The sequence below is a fragment of the Crinia signifera genome, chromosome 9, assembly GCF_055691185.1.
Source record: "Crinia signifera chromosome 9, ASM5569118v1, whole genome shotgun sequence".
NCBI classification, from domain to species: Eukaryota; Metazoa; Chordata; class Amphibia; order Anura; family Myobatrachidae; genus Crinia; species Crinia signifera.
In genome coordinates, this window is record NC_139225.1 from 117,884,288 (window position 1) to 117,903,839 (window position 19,552).

At 46.0% G+C, this 19,552-nt stretch overlaps 1 protein-coding gene across 1 annotated transcript in view; it reads left to right on the plus strand.

Annotated features, from left to right (window-relative positions):
* The first annotated feature begins 5,146 nt into the window (after positions 1 to 5,146).
* LOC146035887 (kelch-like protein 13) overlaps positions 5,147 to 19,552 on the plus strand; it is a 65,908-nt gene continuing 51,502 nt past the window's right edge. Inside the window, exons 1-2 of the mRNA XM_083159584.1 lie at positions 5,147 to 5,413; positions 5,503 to 5,579. Of these exons, the coding sequence (XP_083015710.1) occupies positions 5,524 to 5,579 (56 nt within the window). The 5' untranslated portion in view covers positions 5,147 to 5,413; positions 5,503 to 5,523. The remainder of the gene's footprint in view (positions 5,414 to 5,502; positions 5,580 to 19,552) is intronic.

A 19,552-nucleotide genomic window follows, 5' to 3' on the forward strand; every position in this document is an offset into this window, starting at 1 on the left:
CAATATATGTGTACTCCCCCGTGTCCGCCCATGTTTCCGCCCAGTTTAGCCCACTTTGAAACTACGCCCCTGTGTCATTCCGCATGACGCCCATAACACACCCCTATTGGCCGAATGTATGCGGTGCACAGTTCTGTACGGGATTAGTGAGAACAAGTACGGAGACCATGCGTGGCACATGCGCGTCGCGTTCTCCACGCATGCGCAGACGGCTAAAAAACGCCATCCGAAAGAATGCGGAAAAGTCCGCACCGATCAGAATAAGGGCCATAGTACCATCTATAGGGGGAGTGCCTGTCCTGCTCTCTCTCCTGTGCTCACTCCCCCTCTTTCTTCCCTGCTCTCTTTCCTCCTGCACATCTTTCTCTCAGCCCAAACTCACACTCCACCCAGAGCCGGCCTTAGGCATAGGCAAACTAGGCAATTGCCTAGGGCAGTGGTTCCCAAACATTTTTCAATCACGGCACCCCTAAGTATCAGAACATTTTCCACGGCACCCCTAGCCCAAATGTTTCTAATTTAGAAAATAAGAAATTAATATTAAAGTAAGTAAATTGTGTTTATATCTATTCCTTAGTGTCAGTTATGTGATGGGGGACAGAATTCATTTCTGTTTGTCCACAATTTGCCTATTACATTAGTCATAATATAACTTTAATGGGTCATGGACCACCAATCCAGGGCACCCCTGCAAGTCCTCCAAGGCACCCCAAGGTGCCACGGCACACAGTTTGGGAACCACTGGCCTAGGGCATTTGGAATGCCTAGGGGCATCAGCAGCTTCTGCTGATTAAAAGCATGCCTGTATTCTGTGTGTGAGTGAGGCTGTATCTGCATATGAAATTGTGTATTCATGGAAATCACTGTAACATAGCATTCCGTATGCAGGTACAGCCACAGTCGCACACAAAATATATTTATGCCACATATCATTTTAATCATCGGAAGCTCCTTGTGTGTGCTGGTCATAACAATGCAAATAAGATGAATTTTCAGCAAAAAATGCACCCAACATTAGCAGAACTGGCCAGCAGTTGCATGGCTTATTTAGTCAAGATGTATGAGGAAACATCTGTATCCAAGCAGAGGCAGAGGTCACAGTGTTAGCGGCTGTGCGAGTGCTGTCTGCGGGTGGGTTGGTTGTGCAATAGTGTTCGGCATATGTGTAAGGGGCATTATGTGTGTCATGTATAAATGCATTAATAATGTGTGACATATGTGTAACAGGCATTATGTGTGTCATGTCTATAAGGGCATTAATAATGTGCAACATATGTGTAAGGGGCATTATGCTTGTCATTATGTGTATGAAGGGCATTAATAAAGGTTGGCATAATGTGTAAGGGACATTAATAATGTGTATCATGTGTAAGGGGCATTACTGTGTGGTATTATCAGGGGTGCCGAGAGAAAGGGGTAGGGGGTACAAATTACCCAGGCCAAAGTCTGATGGAAGGGCCCAGTGGGGGCCCCGGCCCCCTCCCCTTAAGTGACAGCAGCAGCTGCAGCTCTTCTCCTCTGCCCAGCACACACTGCTTTGTGCTGGGTTGCAGTGTGGCCATGGAGGTGCTTAAAATACAATATTTTCTAAGGGTATAATGTGAATAATGTGAGGAGTAATGTATATAAGGTAAAGTGGTACTACTGTGTGAGGTAACGTGAATAAGGGACACCATTGCATGATATAATGTGAATAAAGTGGCACTACTGTGTGGCATAATTTGAATTGGGGGTACTATTGGGTGGCTATGCCCCTTCCCAGCAAGAACACACCCCTGTTTGGGCTGCGCACCAAATGTGTGCACTGCTTCTATTTAAAATATGCGGGTAGGAGCACCAAAATGATGACTGTTATGATGAGGGTTGATGGTGCTGGGAAAGGGGAGCAGGGTCAGAGGCGGAAGTAGTTGCGGTGCTAGGGGGCACCAGCCAAAATCTTGCCTAGGGCATCATTTAGGCTAGGGCTGGCTCTGACTCCACCTGTCTCTCTGCCCCTAGTCTTAGTCCTCTCTCCTCCCCACGCTTCTTCCTTCTTTCTTTCCCCTCTCTCTCTCCAACCCCTCTCTCTTACCTGTGCTCTCTCTAGCCCTGTTTCTTCCCGACACCCTCTCTGACAGTCTTTCTCGCCAACTCTACTGGCACTGTTTCTCTCCAGACACCATCTCTCACTTTTTCTTCTGGAGCAACCCCCCCCCAAGGGCATTGTAATGACGGGGGGGGGGGGCATCCAAGATTTTGCTATGGGGCCTCATCATTCTAGTTATGCCTCTGTTAGTACCCACTTCCCCCTTCTTGGCGCCTCTGGGCACTTTGTAGTGTAGGAAATGTAGAGTAACCAGCTGAGGGAGCACGTCAGTGTGATAGAGCGCACGGTGAGGGAGTACGTCGGTGTGATAGAGCGCAGGCCTCAGGCTGAGGAAGTGTGTCAGAGTGATAGAGCGCAGGCCACAGGCTGAGGGAGTGCGTCATTGTGATAGAACGCATGCCGCAGAGTAAGGGAGTGCATCACTATGTGATTTAACGCATGCTGCAGGGTGAGGGAGTGCATCAGTGTGATAGAATACATGCCACAGGGTGAGGGAGTGCATCAGTGTGATAGAGTGCAGGCTGGGTGCTGAAGGAGCACATCAGTGTTTTAAAACACAGACCGTGGTCTGGGGGAGCACATCAGTGTGATAGAACGCAGGCCACAGGGTAAGGAAGTGCATGGGTGTGAAAGGGGGGGGGGGGGGGATATATTAGTGTATGGGGCCCCAAAAATTCTGTTGCCAGCCCTGTTTTCAGGATATATCCCATACTTGCCAACTTTTCAGCTCTCCTCTCTTCAGCAGAAGCCCAGAGAGGAGATGCAGTTGGTCACTTTGGGGAGCAGGCCTAGGCACTTGCCTCATTAGGCCCTGCCGGACTAAATAAGGCAATTTGGTATAATTAACATATCCCCCTCTATTTCCAGTTCCGAATAATGGTATAATCTCTGCATCCTGTCCACTTCACTAGGAAGAATGGAAAATGTGGGAAATCCGCCTTCAGGGGATGCAGGGGACTACCTGAAAAATTGGGAGTCTCCCACAGCTACCATGAGAGGTGGCAAGTATGGAGTATCTTGACAAATAGCATGCTTACCTTATACGATGCCCACAACCACATGGATCAGCAGCATCTGGGACTGGAGGAGAGACATCACTTACGGTTGCCCATTGCCGTAGCATCTATTAAAACATAGTGTAATAAAAAAACATATGAACAGAAATTGGGATGGACCAATAGCTGCATAACGACAGTCAGGATTCAGACACCTTTTAGATGTGTATGCTAACCCTCCCCCCTAAACCTAACCCTCCCCACATGCAGCCTAACCCTAACTTTCTCCCCTTCAGCCTAACCCTAATCCTCCCCCCTCAGTTCATAACCCCAATTCCCTACCTGTTTTACCTACGATCAGGATTACAACAGTTGGAATTCCGGCACCAGAATTGTGAGCAATATCAGGTTCCTGGTGCCTGGTGTCCTGACCAGTGACCAAATTCCAGCGTCAGTATTCTGACTGCCTGCATCGCAACAACCCGTATGCTAAACGGATCCCCTGAAACCAATTAGTAATGAAAAATGATAGATACCAACATCCAAAGCATAAGCAGAATTACAAAATTGTTGATACAGTGTTTAAACATCATGATACACCTAATATACATAATCTCATAGACTCATCTTAAAGGCAAATACATAAACCATACCTCCCAACTTTTGAAGTTGGGAGGTCGGGACGTTCGCGCGGCGAAGCCGCGTGCGCTCCCGAAAAGGGGGCGTGGCTTCGAGAAAAGGGGGCGTGGCCTCACACCCCATTTTCGCCGCTCGTCGGCGCTGAATAGATGCTGTGCGCATGCGCACAGCATCTATTCTCGGCAAGCTGGGGGGGCTCCCAACTGTCCCCCCCACCGCGGGACAATGGCGGCCCCGGGCGGGACGCGGGAACGTCCCCGAATATCGGGACGTTCCCGCGGAAATCGTGACAGTTGGGAGGTATGCATAAACATAAATTGAAAACTCATATGACACATCCTTAAGTTTATTCAGCTAACTATAGCAAAGGTCCAAGTCCAGACATATACTGTATAACTTTACCGCACATCTCAAGCAGTAAAAGCAGTTGGAGGTGAGACCATATAGACACATCACATAAAAAAAAACAAATATTAAAAACTCTACAAAGAAAAAAAATCTGGAAAAAATCAGATGTATAAAAAAGCAATGTATACCTCTAGGGTACAATGTACCCAATTTATATATTAATCGTGCCGTTGATGAATTTGTAAACATTTTGAAAAGACTGGCTGGATGCTGGTTGGCTTAGAGAATTCAGCCAAACAGTGTCCGGCCAGTCTTTTCAATATGAAGTTTTGAATAGTTATGTTTTGAAGTTCAGCAGCAATTCATGCCCTGCCGCCCGGCAAATAGCGCTACAAGCTCCCAACCGCCACTGCCCGGATCCCCGCTACAGGACGGACAAAAGATTTCAAGGATAATTTAGGTGCACATCTTACGATCGCAGATCTTTCTAGTGTGTGGGCACCTTAAGGTTCAGTTATGTTTAAAGAGCAGGATTTGCTTCTGATTGTACACATATTTTATGATTGGCAGCCACCAGCACTGGTTTTGTCCATAAATAATTGATCACAAATAATTTGAATTGGTCCAGGACCACCAACCCATGGCACCCCAGCAAGTGTCCCGAGGCACCCCAAGGGAGCTAATAAACTATTATTAAAAATATATTTAAAACTTTATTTAACAATTTCTCAGCAGTTGGGACACTTATGACTTAAACAGGCACCGTGTAATACATGAGTTTCCCGGTTTAAAGGGATGTCATATGGTAAGTGCCCTGTCATTGCAGCAGGAAGGGATATGTGAAATGTGAAGCTGAAGCTGCTGCCGACACTGCTGTCCAATGAGCTAATTATAGCCCGGCTCCCATACTGCATATGTAGCGTCAGCTGTTTCCAGGCAGCTGGAGAGAGCGGGAGGCGGCCAATAGGCGAGACGCCACGAACTAGTCTCCGCCCCCTTCCCCAGCTCGGACCAATGAGCAATCCGATCCTTACCCCCTGATCGGTCATTGCTGTAGCGCGTAAGCAACGCCCCCTCCCGCTGCGCCCGGACACAACCTGTTCGTATTGTTGTTATCGCCGCCGCTAAGCGGGGTGTGCTGACGTCACCAGGCAAGGCCTGTGCGAGAGCGGGCGGCGCACCAGGACTGGTGGGAGTGCGCACAACAGAGTCGCGGGAGCGCGCCTCAGCGTCCCGCCCCGACTGCACAGTTTGCTCAGTGGCAGTGAAATAACTTTTTTTTTTTTTTCCCAACTGATCCGAGTGTCGCCCGCACCGTGACCGTGAGGCAGCGGCGAGGTGTCCGGTATGAAGTTTGCGGCAGTCGGTACTGGGGGTGGGCGCCCAGTTGCTGAGAGGTGTGGGCCGCTCTGACTCTTCTCTCTCTCTTGGCAGACTCCCTGCTGTTGGGACGCCATGGACTACCCGGTGACCAGGGGGGAGGTGTTACCGGCGGGACTACAGCAGGAGCGGTAAGTGGTGGCTGCTAGGGGACGCTGGGGCTCGTTCAAGGACAAATCATTGGGGGGAAATAGCAGCCGGGCACCGGTCGTGGCACTACAAGTCCCAGCATGGGCTGTCAGTGGCTGAGGGAAGGTACTCTGGTGTGGCAATGGCACTGGCTTCTTAGATGTGGTTATTAGAATGCCCTGTGCCTGTGTCACCAGCACCATGCTGTCAGGGGTATGTCCCAGTTACTTACCCCCCCAGTCCCTGCCTGTGTCACCAGCACCATGCTGTCAGGGGTATGTCCCAGTTAATTACCCCCCAGTCCCTGCCTGTGTCACCAGCACCATGCTGTCAGGGGTATGTCCCAGTTACTTACCCCCCCAGTCCCTGCCTGTGTCACCAGCACCATGCTGTCAGCGGTATGTCCCAGTTAATTACCCCCCAGTCCCTGCCTGTGTCACCAGCACCATGCTGTCAGCGGTATGTCCCAGTTACTTACCCCCCCAGTGCCTGCCTGTGTCACCAGCACCATGCTGTCAGTGGTATGTCCCAGTTAATTACCCCCTAGTCTGCCTGTGTCTCCAGCACCATGCTTTCAGGGGTATGTCCTGGTTACCCCCCAGTCCCTGCCTGTGATCTGTGTCACCAGCACTATGCTGTAAGGGGTATGTCCCATCTACTTACCCCCCTCCCAATCCCTGCCTGTGTCACCAGCATCATGCTGTCAGGGGTATGTCCCAGTTACTTACCCCAGTCCCTGCCTGTGTCACCAGCCCCATGCTGTCAGGGGTATGTCCCATCTACTTACTACACCCCCCCCCCCCCAGTCCCTGACTGTGACATGCTGTCAGGGGTATGTCCCAGTTACTTACCCCAGTCCCTGCCTGTGATCTGTGTCACCAGCACCATGCTGTCAGGGGTATGTCCCATCTATTTACCCCACCCCTCCCAGTCTCTGCCTGTGTCACCAGCATCATGCTGTCGGGGATATGTCCTAGCTAGTTACGCCCCAGCCCCATTCTGTCAATGGTATGTCCCAGTTACTTACCCCAGTCCCTGCCTGTGTCACCAGCACCATGATATCAGGGGTATGTCCCATCTACTTACTACACCCCCCCAGTCCCTGCCTGTGTCACCAGCACCATGATATCAGGGTTTGTCCCAATACCCCATTTGGTGTATCTGCACACATCAGCCATCATTTCCTACTAAACGGGAAGCAACCATGTAGATTTCAAAATCCTTTGTACAGTGTAACAGTTCCTCCAAAGAATGTGCAGTGTGTGACAAGTCTGACTTCTAACCCCCCCTCACCACCACCACTCCCCGATTAGTACTCAGTGGGACAGGTTTCGGATACCTGCACTCTGAAGAACTTACATAATGATACATTTCCCTGGATTGACAGGTGGCCGCCTTCTGCCGCAATATCATAGTTAGAGAATGTTGCAGCACAAAGTTACTAACGCACACAGAGTCGAAGTATAAGTGCTCTGATTTGGTTACTAGAAAATAAAAGCCTCTCTGATCATGATTGGTAGGTCATGCAGATCACTGAGTGGGGAGTATGTGTGAATGTGTCCTGTTGATGTGGTTATGGCTCATCAACAAGAGAGTCACAGTTGAACTACTTAAAGGCACTGTAACACTTGGCTCAAAAAGTTTCTGTTGGACTAAAGTTGTGCTCCGGGACTAAAATGTCCCACAGCGAGGAGAACAGACCTACTAGTTGTCTGGTGCCGTGGTCTCAGAAGACTAATGGGGCATACACACGTTGAGAAGTGTGCTACGAGATTTATGCTAGGCGACCGGTGTTGCCTACACAGCGATGTGTGTGAAGCGATCCGTGCTAACTAATGTTTTGTATGCACTTGCTAGGTCAGTGGTCAGGGAACTCGGTCCTCATTACCCCACACAGTGCATGTTATGCTGGTAACCCAGCAGGTGCGCAGGTGTACTAATTACTCAGACACATTTTATAAGGTCCGCAGGTGGAGGTAATTATTTCACTTGTGATTCTGTGAGGAGACCTGCAAAACATGCACTGCGTGGGGTAATGAGGGCCGAGTTCCGTGACCACTGTGCTAGGTGATCTAACTAGATTTTACCTGCATGTGCTATTCCCCATAAGAGTTTTTATATACTATGGAAGTGATATTCTACCAATAAATAAGAATTCATTTTGATTCCTGGTCGGTCTGTAACCAGTGTATGCGCCTTTACAAGACCCTGGTGCATGCAATGCCTGTGTCTACTGGGTCAATCCCATATCTGTTCTGTGCCAAAGTTAAGCAACCCTCTGTATACTAGACACCCCCCCTCGGTATCATGCGAGGGGATGTATACGAACACATCCCCTTGCATGCGTCCGGGGAGAGAAATCGTTTGACGGCCGCCGTCCATCTAATGATTTCTTCTATATTAGTCCATCTGAACTGACTTTTATTTCCTTCGGTGTTCGACATAGAGTGGGCGGCCCACCTGCTTTCGCAGAGGAATACCCATAAAATGCTGGGTGTTCCCCTCCAGACACCACCCCCCCCCTCCCCAACCTACTCGAATGCCTCGGCGGCTGCGATAGTTGCCGAAGGCGTTGGTACAGCGGATACTTGCATGCGCAGAGCCACACCATCGCTCTAGGGAACGATCGCAGTTGAATTGAGCCCTTAGACTGATCCTGGCCACAAATGCTGAAATTGCAGTTTGATCCTTTTTATATTGGATAACTAAGTAAAGCACCTGAAGTGCATCATTTTGGACCACATCCATTGTATTAACAAATAAATGTGGTCCTTTTCTGTACAGTCACCACCGAAATTATTAGGATTATATCGGGAGATCTATCTAGACCAGGGCAGTATGTATGGTGTGATGGTCAGCATTACTGCCTCACAGCACTGAGGTCATGGCTTAGATTGCCACCGTGGTCCTAACTGTGTGGAGTTTGTATATTCTCCCTGTGCTTGCGTGGGTTTCCTCCCACAACCCAAAAATATACTGTTAAGTTAATTGGCTTCCAACAAAATGAATCCTAGAATGAATGTGTGTGCATGTGGTAGGGAATATAGATTGTAAGCTCCACTGGTGCAGGGACTGATATAAGTGTTCAATTATACTCTGTACAGCGCTGCAGAATATGTGTGCGCTATATAAGAAACTGTTAATACATAAAATAATAAATAATATAACGACATTAAAGCCATTGCACTTTATACACACTGCTATGCACCAAGAGGGGATTTGTGTGCCCGGGTAATTTAATTTTGTTTAAATGATACTAGTGAAAAGCCTATCAAAAGGACAGCTTTTGCAAAGTACTTCCACTTTGAGGTGTGACAGTTTTTAGTCCACAAACTCTCCACCCCCAGTCCCTATCTGCTCCTACCTCCAATCTCTGTCTTCGCAGCTCCCTCTCCCAATATCCAGCAAGGGTTAGGTCTAAATTGATGTGGACTAAAGGCCCCCATACACTATGCGATTTTGGGACGATTTCATCCGATTTCGGCACTTTGTGCCGATAATCGGGTGAAATCGGCCCAAAATCGTATGTGTGTGATATCTGATCCGATCCGCGGTCCCGTGCGCATCGGACCGGATCAGGGAGGTCGGACGGTCTGTACATACGATCACGTCCGACCTCCCTGTATGCATATGCCTGCCACCTGACAGGCATATGCATGCAGACACCGGGAGTGGGGCGGGCAGTGGGTCCCTGAGCGCCGGCGAGTGCTTCTGACTGACCTGGCCGGGCAGTGTACTTACACATAGCAGCAGCAGGGACGGGCAGCGCAGTGGCGGCTATTAGATTTTTAAAATACTTGTCAAATGACCGGCCGCTCTCTGATTGGCCGGAGAGCTCTCAGCTAATCAGAGAGCGGCCGGTCATTTGACAAGTATTTTAAAAATCTAATAGCCGCCACTACGCGTCCCGTCCCCGCTGCTGCTATGTGTAAGTACACTGCCAGGCCAGGTCAGCAGCGCTCACCACACCCGCCGCCCGCCCCCACCACCGATTACTGCCGCTGCCCGCCCCCACTACTGCCGCTGCCCGCCCCCACTACTCCTCACCGCCCTGCAGCTCCCCGGGTTTTTTTTTACATGGGATAAATCGCATGCGATTTATCCCATGTAAAAAATGGCACATCAAGTGCCAAATGCCAAATTGTATGTGAGCCTCCCGGGGAGCTGCCGGGCGGCTCGCAGGTAAATTGGGTCCGACTTGTCCCTAGGACAAGTCGGCCTAATGTATGGGGGCCTTAAGGGACCTCCTGATGTCACAGGGGAGGAGAGAGGAGGAGCAAGCTCAGAACAAGGGTCCCAAACGGACCCTTGCGGGCTCGCCACGCTTCGGGCACGGTGGCTCACTCCGTTTCGCTCGCCCCCTGGTTACTAAGGCGACCAATGGTGGCGTGGCTAAAGGCAACCAGTGGTGGTGTAGATAGTGAAGGAAAGGTCCCTTAGCCCACTAGAATTTTGCAACTACCATCCAGCAAGTTTAGAACAAATCACTGAAACTGCAAAAATTGCTTTCACTTTCTGTTATGACATCTTTTAGCACACAAAGGAGTAATTTGGTCCATCAAGTGGCCTCTATTGAAATTTTAAACTTTGTGATCTTGAGTGTTTTTGTCACTTCCGGATTACATGCAGCAGCTTTTCCTGGGACTTCGGCTGGTGAAAGGGGGAACCTTCCAAAAAATGTGCTGGGTGGTAGTGCTACATTGAATGACCAAATACATGTTAAGTGAAAGGGCTTACTAATATAATTGGCTATTCAAAATCTCTCATGAGAACAGAAGTTATTTGACACAATAGCTATAGTTAAAATGGCTATGCTGCTTAGTTCAAGCTAATATTCCTTTTTTCGGGGGTAACCCAAGAGTGGTTGTGTATAAATAGATTTAATGACCATCTACTTTGCATGGGATACTCTTCTTGATCTCAATTTAGAGGCATACCCATTTCTAGACCTGTTCATTTCTAGCTTGCCCCCACATGTAGCAAATGGGCAGCAACTACTCTGAGATCCCTCCCATTACCTGAAGCTCCATATTATTGCAAAGATCTAGTGTTGCAAGCTGTAAACACAAGTGAGATTTAGTCAGTCCATTCCTCTCCTGTATAACACAATATAATGCTTCTACTGAACTCTGTGGGAAAAACTGTTCTGCAAGATCACCGGCCTTCAGATGATTGGGGAGAGATGGGTAAGACTTGACAAGAACTATCTATATATTTTTTAAAACTGCAAACTCTATATTCGCAACATTTTTTTTAACTTTTTAGTACATATTTGTGGCTTGTGAAATTGAGTTATCAAAGCAATGAATATTGTGATACTAATGTTTCTTGGAACGCTTATTCATCTTTTTATCTCCTGTTTGCATGCCAAGTACGCATCTTGGCTCAAGTTAGCAATAAACCAGCTTAATTTCCCTTTTGGCTGGTGTCCCCTTTTGGGTATTTATTTAATAAAGAAATATTTTTAATTACATGTCACCGTATCAGTTCAGTGCTGGTCTCGTTTTCTATCAGTCTTTAACAAGCTTTTATTTCTCACGCAAAACTGGGGAAAGAGAACTTTTTGTAGCCAAAGGCTGCTTCGCAGTGTGATTATCCTTGTGATTGCTGGATGACTTCATCATAAGAAAATGTTATGACTAGAAATATTATCGCTAGTTTCACATGTTCCCTAGCAGACAAGAGTTTTCTTCAATTTAGTTACATTTATAATGTTTCATATGTCCGGGAGAACAGGGAAAGTGTCGCTCTCAACTATTTTGAAACAATTTATTCGGTTTGTCAACAGAATTGCTTTGTTGATTTATTTATTAATATTAGGTGAACCGTTTTAATGTTGAAGTGCTTAAATATTGTTGCACACTGTAACTTGTGGGGAATTATTCATGATGCGCCTTGATTGTAAAGAATCCCAGATTTAGATGCCAGTTATGCAGTTTAGTTGCCATGGCTTCAGCAGCACTTTATAATAACTCGTGTAGATTTATTTTAGAAGATTATGTAATAGGTTTTTTTTTTTTGAGATATAACCTAGTTTTTTTTTTTTAGATACAGTATAACCTTGATTTATCTAGTGCCCGGCTATTTCCTTATAATTGGGAACAAGACTAATAAAATGAGACCGGGTATAGCCTGCCAGAGGTAAGAGCGTCCTGTTGGGAGGCTTATAATCTACAGGGTAAGAGTTTGATACATGAAGTTAAGTGCCCTATTTTGCATTTTGGTACAGCCAGGTTGGAAGTGCTTCCAGTCACATTAATGTTTGTGTTGGTTTCAGGTTGATTGAGAATGGGAAAAGCACACCTGTAAATGTGTGATTTTGTGTAGAGGCGTGGTACTTGCTTAGCCAGGTAATGAGGGTTTTTGAGAATAGATTTTCACTGTGCCTTAAAGTCTCTAGAAGACGGCTTGTGTGAAGGATGGCGTTCCACAACATTTTGTTGGTGTAGTTTTTGTATCTTAGAAGTCTGTTGCACTACCTATTGTATTCATATCTGGCACCACTATGTGTGTTTGTATTTCAAGTATAACCCTCCAATACCACTTTCAGGGATTTATCCTTGCTTTTTTTCTGGGTTATTGAACACTGGTCCTCGCTCATATGTCCTATACATACCTCCCAACATGACCAATTCCAGGAGGGACAGAATGCTCTGTTCCTGGACTTCTTCCTTAATGTATGATTGACATCACCTGTTCTCACCAGTTTAATTGATAAGAAAGGTGTTCAACACAGGTGATAGCCATCATACATTAAGAGGGAAATCCAGGAATAGAGCATTGTGCCCCTCCTGGAGAGGGTCATGTTGGGATGTATCGAACTGCACATTGGTCCCAAGCAGTGTTCCCTCTGAGCCCGCGCACAGAAATTACAACGGAGCGCACAAAGGTTAAAATCTTGTTTAGTGTGCCACGAGTTTAATAAGGTTGAAAATCACTGCTATAGCCTATATGTGTGGTGTGTGTGTGTGTGTGAAGTCTGTAAACATTCAAATTGCTTTATTAACTCAACAGAACTCGACACCTAGGCCTGTATATGTTATGTGATGCACAAAAATGTACATTTCCTTCCAAAGTTGCACAGACAATATCTTTTGCCGCACACAGCCTTCGTAAAATTAGAGGGAACATTGTTGATGCGTTTCAAACTGAACCCGTGTCGGCCCTGCAGGTCACTAGACACGTACTTGAGGTGGGAATACAGGTAGGGAGTCAGTCAGCTTTGAAAGGAAACATGGGGCCAAATGTAATAGGGTGAGAGTTTCAGAAAGTGAGAGATTTTGGGAGAGTTTTCCCATGTTTTTTAAAGCGGCAATCAATTACATGGCAAAATCAACCTGGGTTTGCAGTATAATTGATTGCTGTTTTAAAAAACATGGGAAAACTCTCCCAAAATCTCTCACTTTCTGAAACTCTCACCCTTTTACATTTGGCCCCTGGTTCGATAAACCTTGGTTGTACGTCACACTCTGCAGGCAGCCCGGGAATAACCCTGGTATCAATCAGGCTCGAGGCCTTGGCATTTAGTAGACCCTAGTAGACACTTTCTCATAGAGCGAGGTCGTGGGTTGACCTGACATAGTTTTTGTGTGAAAGCTATACTTTTACCTTCTGCAGTGGCTGTAACTTAAGGAGACATTAACCTAAAATAATTTTCTATAAATTGTGGTTCTTTTCCCTTTTATGCCAGTAACTTGCCATGTCAAGCCTGATCTCGTGTTCATATTGCATCTGATGATTCTGTTGGAAGAAAATGTCAGAGCCTAGAAAACCCTAAAATATAAAGAAAAGATTAGAAGAGAGACCTAGACGACTATACAGACACGATCCATGTGTGTATAAATTCAGCTTTTCTCAGTCAACTAGATATACCGTATACATTAGACAATATATGATGGTTAGAAGGGTGTGGAGTCACAACCTGTGTATCTCGACAGATCTCCTAAATCGCTCAAGCCAAATGCATTATGGGTAACTGGTATACAGAGGACTTTTTTCGGTACTTATGTAGTATCTGGGCGTCCGATTTTGTGATTGTATGCCTTACCTTAAGGCATACAATCAGGTGCGATGCGATTTTGCATAGGATTCAATGTTAAGAAGGTCCTGTTCATTTCCCCACTATCCAAGTGGGCATAGAGTTGATTTTATATAGCGTGGCGAGCGTAGCGAGCCACCGAGCCCGAAGCGCGGCGAGCGAACGCATACTTCTTAAAAAGTATTCTGTGTCCCCTCGCGGGGCTCGGTGGCTCGCTACGCTCGCCACAGGTTTATATCCAACTCCATGCCCACTTGGATAGTGGGGAAAGGAAAAGGACCCCTTTTTCCCATTGAATTCTATGTTAAAATGGACTCAGACCATTTTAACATTGAATCCTATGGAAAAATCTTGACCATTGCATCGCATGCGATTTGGTCGCATGCGATTTGGTCGCATGCGATGCGATCCGATTTCTAAATCGGACGCCCAGATACTACATAAGTACCCTTTTTTCTTTTTCTTCCTGTTGGAAAGTAAGCTACAGTAGCAATATCTCTCCATCTGCAGGTCTAGTTGCAAAGCAAACGCCAAACAGGAAAAAAGGGGTTATTTAACACTGCTCACATCTTACTCCCTCAGAAAAGTTTTCATGGTTTTCCCTTACTAAAAACAGAAATTTCCCTAGGATGCGAATGTATTAGACTTTTGTTTGATTGGTTAATGAACTGCTAAATCTTATAAAATGTACTCGTCTCAGTGCAAACTATATGCTCCCCGTGGGCACCAATATTAGCAGCCGCTTGGACACGGCAGTGTGCCGGCATTAACAAGTGCATACACACTTGCCAGTGGCGGAAGGGATGTCCACAGGTCATTGTACATTAAAGGTGTACATACTGGGCAATATAATGAATGTTATTGCTCATAACCTCTAGACCCTTATTCTGGTTCACTCTCGAAAGGCAAATTCCTTTTGAAATGGACAAAACCATGTGCACTGCAGGTGGGGCAGATGTAACTTGTGCAGAGAGAGTTAGATTTGGGTGGGGTTTTACTTCAAAGTGAAATCTATAGTGCAGTGTAAAAATAAACCAGTTAGTATTTTCCCTGCACAGAAACAAAATAACTCCCCCAAATGTAACTTGTTCTGCACGTTTCCTCTGCCCCACATGCAGTGCACATGGTTTTGTCCATTTGAGAAGGAATTTGCCTTTGCGAGTGAACCAGAATAAGGGCCCTAGTGTGTAAGGGGCTTAAGATAGTTGTTGTATGCATCTACTCCCATGGATTGTGGGCGTAAGAGTAGTGTTCTATTTTATATCGCAGCACTGTTTTGTGTATAGAAGATTGCGTAATCAGAGGTTTTTAAAAAACGTTAATAAACAGCGCAGTAATCTCTTCGCCTGACTGTCCTCAATTAGTGTTCCTTCAAGTTAGAAACTTTTTAAGGCTCTGGATAACATTTGATTTTGCAGCTGATATTGTAGATTGTGTCCCTGAAAGAAGTACAGTACCGTGGAGCTTTTTCTTCACATTTCTGTCAGCATATTCAATAATGCTTTACTGCAGGGGGCAAAACTAATAAAATTTGACTAAGAATTAACGGGCAGACAGAAAAATTAGAAGTCCCTACTCGCATGCTTACAATTTATTGAATAATACCTCAGTATATTAGGAGAGGTGCTACATATTGGACCAGCCAACTCTGCAAGATGGGCTATATGATGCAGTATTTGTTAGCGAAATGTGTAGTGGTAGAAAGAACATTATTTAGTGTGACGGGAACTGGGCAGGACAGTTTATAAAGGTTACAGTGGTGTTTCAGGAGTATGATAGACATGTCTGGAGGTAAGTTATCAAGGTTTGAAGTCTTATGTGGGGGTGGGCGTTACAGAGTGGTGCAGCCCATAAAAGTCCTGTAACCGTGAATGGAAGCATGTGATGAAAGTTAGATGGGTCCAGTTTCAATAGTCTTTGTAGTATCAAAGAAAAGATGGTGCCGGAGGATTTAGGGGTGATAGATTACTATTGGTAAATAAATAAAATCATTATTAATAAAATAAAAAGTGAAGGTGTTGCCCATATCAGCTTATCAGATTCTAGCTATCATAACTATTGTTTTCTAGAATGATGTACTTGATTTGCGATTACACTCAAATACCCCCCTTGGCCATTCAGACGACGTTCCACAGGAATCAAATGCCAAGAAAACACCCCCCAAACCATAATATTGCCTCCACCAGCTTGAAGTGTTGTGGGAATGCAGTTGGGTTCTATGCTTTCGTGCTGTTTTCTCCATAGTCGCTCCCTGCCATCTGCATGATGTAATTGAAACGCGATTCATCGGACCACATGACCCTTTTCCAGTCATCTGCGGTCCAATCCTTGTGCTCCTTTCTGAACTGGAGACATCTACTCTTGTTCAAGGCAGACAGTAGAGGCTTTTGAACAGGTCGTCGGCTTCCATAGCCTATACGGTGTAATGTGCGGCGAACAGTTCGTTCAGAGACCTTCACAGGTGCTCCTTGATTAATATTCCCCGAAATTTGACGTACTGTTGCCCTTCTGTGGACTGGACAAGTCTCCTTTCAGATCGAGCATTCAGTAGCCTGTGCCGACCAATAGCCTGACGTTGAGACACAGTTTTCTGCTTGGTAGTCCACTCCCTGTAAACATTAATAACTGCTGCTCTCGAACACTACACAAGTGCAGCTGTTTTGCCGATACTGGTTCTGACGGTTCGAGCGCCTACAATCGTCCCGCGTTTAAACTCAGTTGTCACATTTTTTGCCCATTTCTTCGCAAGCAACACAATGCAATTGAAGGGTCACTTGTCCTGCATTCCCTTTTTATAGCTATCTCGGCCTCTAGCGGCAACAACGTGAAGTTATGTCCATTCTACCTATAAGTGTCAAATGGTCATAATAATTTGGCCACTCATTGTATATAAAGAACCTTTGAACGGATTGGGATTTATTTTTGTACCGTGAATTTACATCCCTATAATTTGGCTGATGTGTAACTCCTGAGATTCCCAGTAACCATATTGAAATCTCTCAAATAGTCATAGCACATACTGGTACATTTAGTGAGGCGGTGCCTGGCGTTGACTTGTGTCTCTTATAGTGTAGTGCTGGAAGAGGTCTGGCTGATTGGCTAAGAGCTTGCTCTCTGAAAGTTTGACCAATGACCCGTGTAGCCAGTGTGAACACCAAACCTGTCCCTTGGCTCTGTGTGTGACTGCTTTATTCCAAAGGTATACCTGCATGCACCAAGCTTTGTGTCCCAACCCTGTGGTTCTGACTGAAAGAGGTTAGTTACTTCTGGCCATTTGCACACTGCTTTATATTGACAGCAAATGCGGCAATCATGTAATTAGCACAGTAAGAACCTATTCTCTGCACGTTCCCTTCTGAGTTTGATTTGTGCCGTGCAAATTTTTTTTTATGTTTAACATATTCTCCTTTTGTTGCTAAAACAACCTTCAGAATGTATAGGAAATGTTTGTAAACTGTAAAATGTTACTAGCTGAGACAGAACTTCCTCCTTTCTCAACTTTCCGGACTCGCCCTCTATAGTGCTAGTGCACTTTTTTTCATTTTAGTGTGTTCAGTTTTTTTATGTCTTATTTTTGTGTATGTAATTGTATGTATTAATATTTAAATTGTTATTAAAGTCATTCAATGTTTTCTCATCAAACAAAGCGCCACTACTTTCCTTTTTCTCGCTTTTTGTTTATATGGGATTGACAACCCCATTATTAAGTGTCATCTATTAGCAGAAGACCCCTGGCAGCGCCGGCTTGTGCACCCTACGCAGCACACATCTTTTCCTTTGTAAAATGATACTGCTCAAATCTTTATAGGTAAACCAAAATCTTATTCAGGATACTTCCGGATACAGAAGCGCATTATTGCTGCATGTAGTTCATCTCGTCCTATAAAAAAGTCTTTCTTCGTACTGTTAAGCCCCCATACATTAGTAGGACAAGTCGGACCTGATTTCCCCTGCAGCTCCCCAGGAGGGGGACACACTATTAGGCACTTGATGTGCCAAGTTTTGCATATGATTCATCGCATGCGATGGATCATATGCAACTCCTGGGGAGCTGCAGGGGGGCGGCGGACATCAATGTGGTGGGCAGGGGATGCTGGGAGGCGGACGCTGCTAGTAGGGCAGAGGCAGCGGGTAGGGGACGCTGCGGGGGACAGTGACACAGAGGCGGCAGTAACGTAGAGCCGGGCAGGGGGAGCCAGGAGGTGTCAGTACTGGGGAAAAAAAGCCCATACAATGAATGGGCAGCCTGTGATTGGCTCAGCGCTCTCCCAATTTTTTTATTTTTTTTCAAGCGCCGACAGCTCCCGGCTCCCCCTGCCCAGCTCTCTGTTACTGCCACCCATACTTGCCTACTTTTGAAAACTATTTTCAGGGAGATTACAGTTGGTAGTAGAATTTTGCACAGCGCCCCATTGAGGGGGGCGTGTCATGCTCCACCCAAAGGGCATGTCTAGTTCCATATATGGAGAGATTGTGAACGTGGCACCTAGAAGCGTGGGTGTGTACTGCTACATCTTAGAGGAATCTTTTAAAATGACTTATATCCAAATGTAGATGAGCCCCAAAGCAGTTCGTAAGAGCTACTATACTTGGTAGGTGCTGGGAAATGGTGCAGATGATGCAATGTAAATGTATCTATCTCTCATTCCCTTTTTCCCAAAAAATGTAACAGTGTAATGTGGGCTAGGTGAAATGAGGGAGATTGCTAGACTAATGAGGGAGAAGGGGAGATTGCTGCTATGTCAGGGAGTCTCCTGCAGAATGGAGGAGGGTAGGTAACTGTGCTGCCGCCTCTGTGTCCCCTGCAGAGTCAGCTGCCTCTGCCCTACTAGCAGCATCCCTGCCACCCTGCTCCATCCACCTGCCCGGAGCACAGCTCCCTGCTCTGGCTCGCCAGCCACCTCCGAGTCCCCTGCCCGGCTGCACATAAGATTTAGGAAAGCGCATCGGGTCGGACCGGGTGTCTAAACATGCGATTTGGCCCAATTTCACTGCCTGATCCATCTGAATTGGGTGAAATCGGGACCAAATTGCATAGTGTATGGGGGCCTTTGCCATGATGTACAATGTGAATCAATTCCAGGTCTTATTATTGTATCATCTGATTTCTTGCACCACAAACCTTAAGCCCCCAATGGTTCTATATAATAGGTTTTATACCAGTACTAGATAGGGTCACTAGGTAGTCAGGACTGAGGGGTAGATTTATTAAGCATGGTGAAGTGATAACGTGTCTGTTTTTTATCACCGGCCTATCAGCTCCTACCTGTAATTTTTCAAACCAAGCCTGTAACTTCACAGTTAGGAGCTGATTGGCCGGTGATAAAAAACAGGCAATTTATCACTTCACGAGCTTAATAAATTTGCCCTTCTAGGTCGACATGGGCAAGATCGACAGTCAAAAGGTCGACATGGTTTTTTACATTTTTTTTTACTGTCCATGTTGACTGTTTTGGTGTTCATGTTAATTGTGTCGACATTCCAGACAAAAAAGTTTAATACCACACGTTGACCTTAAGACCCTGTCAACCTAGTTTCTGTCTGTCCAATGATCCATACCCACCAGTACTAAGATGAGGACAGCCTTTGAACATGCTTTGTTCCTGTATAGTTGTGTTTGCACAATGGTTTTCCTGCATTCGTGTAGCAGGTGCTTCTTCTCCTTAATCTGTGCTGTCAGGGAGAACCTGTTCTTTCCATGATCTTACTCCCCCCTGTTGCCTTCACTGCCTACTTATGTCCTGCCAGCTTCGCATAACCTGGCTGCTTACAACAGGTCAGCATCTCCCACAGTATCTGCACATTCCTTTACAGATGCTGTGAACACACCTTAATAAAACTCTTTAGCTGCCGGTAGGGCCTTTTCTACATTTATCCTGTTCTGAAGATTTCCATACACTCTGTGACGTTTCTTGCTTATTCTGCATTATTCGTTTT